The sequence below is a fragment of the Puma concolor genome, chromosome A2 (assembly GCF_028749965.1).
Source record: "Puma concolor isolate L17-30 chromosome A2, mPumCon1.1.hap2, whole genome shotgun sequence".
Lineage (NCBI taxonomy): Eukaryota > Metazoa > Chordata > Mammalia > Carnivora > Felidae > Puma > Puma concolor.
The window spans coordinates 20746879-20752878 of NC_141668.1; the positions used below are offsets into that span (position 1 = coordinate 20746879).

The following is a 6000-nucleotide window of genomic DNA, read 5'->3' on the forward strand; positions in this document are numbered from 1 at the left end:
CTTTGGTGATAAAATGATAGGTCCAAGGGAACATGAAAGAGAACTGGCACGTATCAGATAGATCTTCAAGGATGCTGAGACTTTACAAACATGAGCCTAAAATGGGTTCAAGAAAGCTTTGGTATTTATTTGAAAGAGAATCTGAAAAGAAGTTAAGGAGAAGAGGAGGCAATCCTCAAAAGTTTTACATGAGAAATTAAGAATCATAAAGACAGAGGCTCCTGGGTGGCTCAGTCCGTCAAGCATCCAACTTCAGCTCAGGTCATGATCTCACTGCTCCTGGGGTCGAGCCCCACATCGGGCTCTGTGCTGACAGCTCAGAGCCTGGAGCCTGCTTCAACTTCTGTCTCCCTTTCTCTGCCCCTCCCCCGCTCATGGTCGCTCATGCTCGCTCACGTGCTCCCTCTCTCTCTCTCCTTCAAAAATAAACATTAAAAAAAATTTTTTAATCACAAATACAATGTTGCAAGAAGGGTATCACAAAGAATACAAACTGAACAGACAAAACAGCAACTTCAGAGTGAGAAAAGAGTTTACTAACAAGAAACATACATTCCCGTTTTTTTCCTGTTTTAGCAAGATGTAATTGACATATTACACTGCAGTCCTTTAAGCTGTACAACACGGCTTAATATATTGTGTATACTGCAAAATGATTACAATAAGCTTAGTTAACATCCATCCACCTCACACAGTGACAATTTCTTGTAATGAAAACTTTTAAGATCTACTGTCTTACCAACAACGTTCCCCACTCTATTCTCTGCTGAAGTACTCTCCCCTGCTACTCCCCACCTAAACACCGAAGTTACTACCATCCTCCTCTCATTAACTGCCACTGTTTTTATGAAATTTAAACCACTGTGTTATGTTCAAAAGCACATCAGGGACATAACAACAAGGAGGGAGAGCTAGCAACACTTTCGCTTCAACCCCACAATGTTCCTATGACTCAAAGAAATATTGAAATACAAACATTAACACTCCAGAACCAACAATATCCAGTCATAAATAAGGTCCTATGTAACCATGAGCTCGAATCCTTACTAAACTTGCCCAGAGGGGCACCTGGATGGCCTAGTCAGTGAGTGTCCGACTGTTGATTTCGGCTCAGGCCATGATCCCAGGGTCATGGGATTGAGCCCAGTATTGGGCTCCATGCTGAGCGTGGAGCCTAAGATGATCCCCCCGCCCTCCCTCCCTCCGTCCCTTCCCCCCAGCTTATGCTCTCTCTCTAAAATAAATTAAAAAAAAAAAAAAAAAACTTGCCCAGGATACTAGGTCTGAACACTCTGTTATACCACGCTAGTCAACAGATGTTTGAAAAGGGTTATTCAAGTGGTCGGAGGTGGTCAAGGATAAGGAAGAAAAATGACAAATATTAACACACAACAGAAGTCAGCACAAAAAATGCATTGCCCTAAATCATGGTGATAACGTGAAGGTAATATAGATGGGTGGAAAAGATGGACGAACAACCACAAAATCATATTCCACACCATCCAGCGGCAAAGTCCCCCTGAAGAGCAAAGGAACAGTCAACCAAAGGCAGTGTTTCTGAACCAGCATCCATAAATAAATAAATAAATAAATAAACTTTAGTTTGGTTTTCATGTTTTCAAATGTAGGGCATTTAGAGTGAATGTAATTGGCATTTAAGAAAATTGATACACAGCAGAAGTGGTAAAGCCTACAGAATCATAAGTACACAGTTGAAATGGTACATTTATATACAGCTGTTTCCTTCCCTAAACCACACTCTACTTCACCACTCCTCTTGGATTCTCATATTTCACCTGTCTCTGTCTCTCCCACTCTTATGTCATAGTTTTTACTTCCGTATTTTACCCCTCAAGTGAGCTATACTCTCCAGGATAATGTCATGTCTGATTCATCTTCGCAAAACTCAGGGCATTCCCTCATTTGTTTAACATATATTTATATATTTACTAAGTATGTATTAAGGACCAAGCATCATACTACAAACTAGCATTAAATGCACAGTTTAAATGAATGTTGACTACAAGGCAGAAAAAAGAAGCTCAAAAAAGAACCCAAATAAATTCATGCATTATAATTCTACAGGAGATTAAGATGGGCCACTACCAACACTCTAGTTGGAGTTTTAGTATCATGAAACATCTACACTATCTATACTGTCACAGCAAGAATGTGGGTCCACTAGACCCGCATCCCCTTTGTATGGCCTGCCAGGTTTATTAAGTATTTCCATACAGAGAATTATCATCTTAATTAAAAAATCTTAATTAAAAAGAAAAAAATCAACCAAAAAACTTAGTAATAATGATTCAATATACCATGATATGAAATTAGAGGCCCCAAAATAACACCCATGAGAAGGGTCTTTATCAGTCCATGAGTGGGAGACTGTTTTAAAATTCAATCTATGGGGCGCCTGGGTGGCTCAGTCGGTTGAGTGTCCGACTTCAGCTCAAGTCATGATCTCACAGTCTGTGAGTTCGAGCCCCGCATCGGGCTCTGTGCTGACAGCTCAGAACCCGGGGCCTGTTTCAAATTCTGTGTCTCCCTCTCTTTCTGACCCTCCCCCGTTCATGCTCTGTCTCTGTCTCAAAAATAAATAAACGTTAAAAAAAAAATTAAAAAAAAAAATTCAATCTATGCATACCTTCAAGCCCTTAGGAACTACCAGGTACTACTGACCCTGGGTTTTAAAAAGATCAACAGGACATTCCAGGAGCCCTCCTAGAACTCAACCAAAAGTTTAGCATAGGTAGAGGGATAGAGGAGAGGGGGAAGGGGGGGGGCATTTTATGAAAAATACCTGAGTTTAAATTCAAAGGTCAACAAAGTAAAAACGTGTTAAATACATTTTATTCAGGTTGTTTTAATCACTCCCTGTATCATGCTTAATGGTGTTTGAAAGGATTCCCCTATCCTTAATCTAGATCACATTTTTAAAACAGGGGCCCCACCAATCCCACTCCCACCATACATATTCTGGGAGAATGGCAGATAACTCGAAATTTGTTTGGTTTTGTTTTGAAGGACTAGACCGGGATAGGAAGGCAGAAAAAAATTGAAAACGGATGTGTGCCTTCAAACCCACGGCCCTTCCACCAGCTCATTACAGGCTCTTGTATCTGAAGCTGTGGCCATTCACAGGTGGTTGGAGGTGTCCGAAGTGTGAGAACACAATCTGCAACTCGTGACAGTAGTCCCCGGACTTCAGGGCCTTCCACCCAGAAATCCAGGAAACAAGAAGCCTTCCCTAGTGAGCGCGGCTGAAGGCAATCCATAAATAAACGTTTTATGAATAAATGAAACACCTGGCTTTCTCTACCAAGCCCCCAAACAGCGTGCCTTTAGGGCCCGGGGACCCTAATGGAAAGCTCTGGCCCTAAAGAAAAGACAGCGAGGCGGGGTTCCTCCCTCTAGCCCAACCCCAGAGAAAAAGGGGGGGACTGTGGGGGTCCTTGGGAGGGGTTGGGGGAGGCAAGGAGGAAAGGGGAGGGGTCGGCAGGGTGGAACCCACCTAACCCTTCTCCCTTCCAAAGCGGAGGTCGAGCCGCTGCCCGCTGCCCCCTGTCCCCTGACCCTGCCTCCTGCCTCCCTCACCTGATCACAGAGATGAGCAGCCCCGAGGGGTCTTTGCTTTTGCTGACAGTGCTTCTGTATTTCCCACCAGCTGCTTCTGCCGCCATCTTGGTACCGGGCGGGGAGGGGGAGAGCCGGTAAGCTAGAAGGGCCAACACTAACGTAGGCTCTGTAATTGACCTCTCTGGGGAGTCCACCAATGGAAAAAGAGAATTTCAGAGACGCGCAACGGGACAGTCCAATCACTGGAATGAGGAGGCGGGACTGAGGCAGCAATTTTCCAGGCCGCGCACGCGTTCCAAGCATTCTGGGAATTGTAGTTTTCTTCCGCGGTTCCTGGGAACACAGGGAAACTAAACCAGTGGTAACTTGGTCAAGTCTCCTAAGGATTGTCTGATTTGTATCTGTTCTGATCTGGTGGGATTCTTTTTTTTTTTTTTTTTCAGTGTCCTTGTTTTTAGAATTTTATCAGCTTTTTAATCAAATGTATCTAACGATGCCAAAATGTGTACGTAGGGGCGTGTATTTTACTGGGGCGGGGTTGTGGAAAGGGATGTCTCTCAGCAAAATTGTAATTTAAACACAAGTGGTTTAAAAAATAAATAAAGTCCGAAAATAAGACACGGAGATGCTTTTCTTTAGAGAATAAATACTTATTCTCTAAAACTAAATTTTCTACATTGGTTTTATATGTGAGTTCAATAATCTTCCAACATCCCTGTATTTGCAGATAATGCTTTAAAAACATAGCTGCAAGAGCTCACAAATTGGATACTGACAAAAGACCAAAAAACAAAACTGACCAAATTGCAGATTTTTTCTTCCCAAGCTAAATAAAATATAGATAGTAATAATGTATATTTGAACTTTATTATTTTTGCCGGTAAGTTTTTATACTTTTTTTTTTTTTTTTTTTTTTTTTTTTTTTTTTGTGGGGAGAGCACAAGCTGGGAGAAAGGGACAGAGGATCTGAAGCCAGGTCTGTACTGACAGGTGGATAACAGTGAGCTGATACGGGGCTTGAACTCACGAACCCTGAGATCATGACCTGAGCCGCCGAAATCCAGTGCTCAACAAACTGAGCCACCCAGGTGCCCTGGTTGTTATATTTCTTGCATTTGACTCCACTGGCTTAGTCATTAATTCATCAGATGAAATAAGCAAAAAACAAAGATTAGCATATGTATGAGAAGTATAAATCAAGGAACAAGAAGAAAAATAAACATGAAGCAGGAGGGAAGGAGGTGATCTGCTTAGTAGCAGTAAAGATTTAAAGAACTTCAGAACTGAAAAGAAAGCAAATTCAGAGGTTCTGGAGTTGTAGAGCAGAACACATCAACTATTTTTACTGAAACGATATAGAAGTACTAAGTAAGTTGTAGAACATCCATATGAGGATATAACGTACAACCTCAGGGGAAATATATATATATGGCCTCAGGAAATCATAATTTTAATGGTTTTTAATGAAAATGAGATTTTCATGGTATGAGTACAAAAGCAGGCTACAAACTTAGGTAACTTATATACATAGAGAAAAGTAATTGACCCTACTGGCCAAGAATGCAGGCCAGGAGAAAACCATGATCATCCCAGTTGCTGCAGAAAAAGTTTTTGACAAAATCCAACACCCTTTTCACAATGAAACACTCAGCAAACTAGAAATAGAAGGGAACTTCTTCAGCATGATAAAGACTATTTATTTAAAAAACACAGCTAACATCATACACAATGGTGAAAAACTGAAAGCTTTCCAGCTGTGATCAAGCACAAGACAAGGATGCCCCCTTTTGCCACTTCTATTCAACAAACTACTGGAAATCCTAGCCAGAGCAATTAGGCAAGAAAAAGAATAAAATTGGAAAGGAAGAAGTGAAACTATTTCTATTTGCAGATACTATGATTTTACACATGGAAATCCTAAAGAATTTTTTTTAAAAAATGATTACACCTAGTAAATTACTTCAGCAAGGTTGCAGGATGCAATATTAAGACAAATCAGCAGTGTTTTTATACACTAGCAATGAACAATCCAAAAGAAAATTGCCAAAACAATTCCAGTAACAGCACTGAAAAGAATAAAATACTTAAAAATGAATTTAACCAAGGAAGTGAAAGACTTCTACACTGAAAGCTACAAAATATTGCTGAAGTAAAGAAGAATCAAATAATGGAAAGACATCCTGTGTCCATTAATTAAAACAAAATACAGGTAAGATGCCAATATTCCCTAAAGCTATCTACAAACTCAATGCAATTCTTATGAAAATTCCAATGGCCTTTTTTGCCAAATTGGAAACACTGATCCTAAAATTCATACAGAATTGCAAGGAGCCCCAAATGGCCAAAACAATCTTTAACAATAACAAATTTTGGGGGCGCCTGGGTGGCTCAGTCAGTTGAGTGTCCAGCTTCAGCTCTGGT

General features: G+C 40.8%; 1 protein-coding gene across 1 annotated transcript in view; it reads right to left on the reverse strand.

Moving 5' to 3' along the window:
- EXOC4 (exocyst complex component 4) overlaps nucleotides 1-3744 on the reverse strand; it is a 765046-nt gene extending 761302 nt beyond the window's left edge. The window contains exon 1 of the mRNA XM_025930053.2: nucleotides 3598-3744. Coding sequence (XP_025785838.1) covers nucleotides 3598-3683 — 86 coding nt within the window. The 5' untranslated portion in view covers nucleotides 3684-3744. The remainder of the gene's footprint in view (nucleotides 1-3597) is intronic.
- Between the last annotated feature and the right edge of the window lie 2256 nt (nucleotides 3745-6000).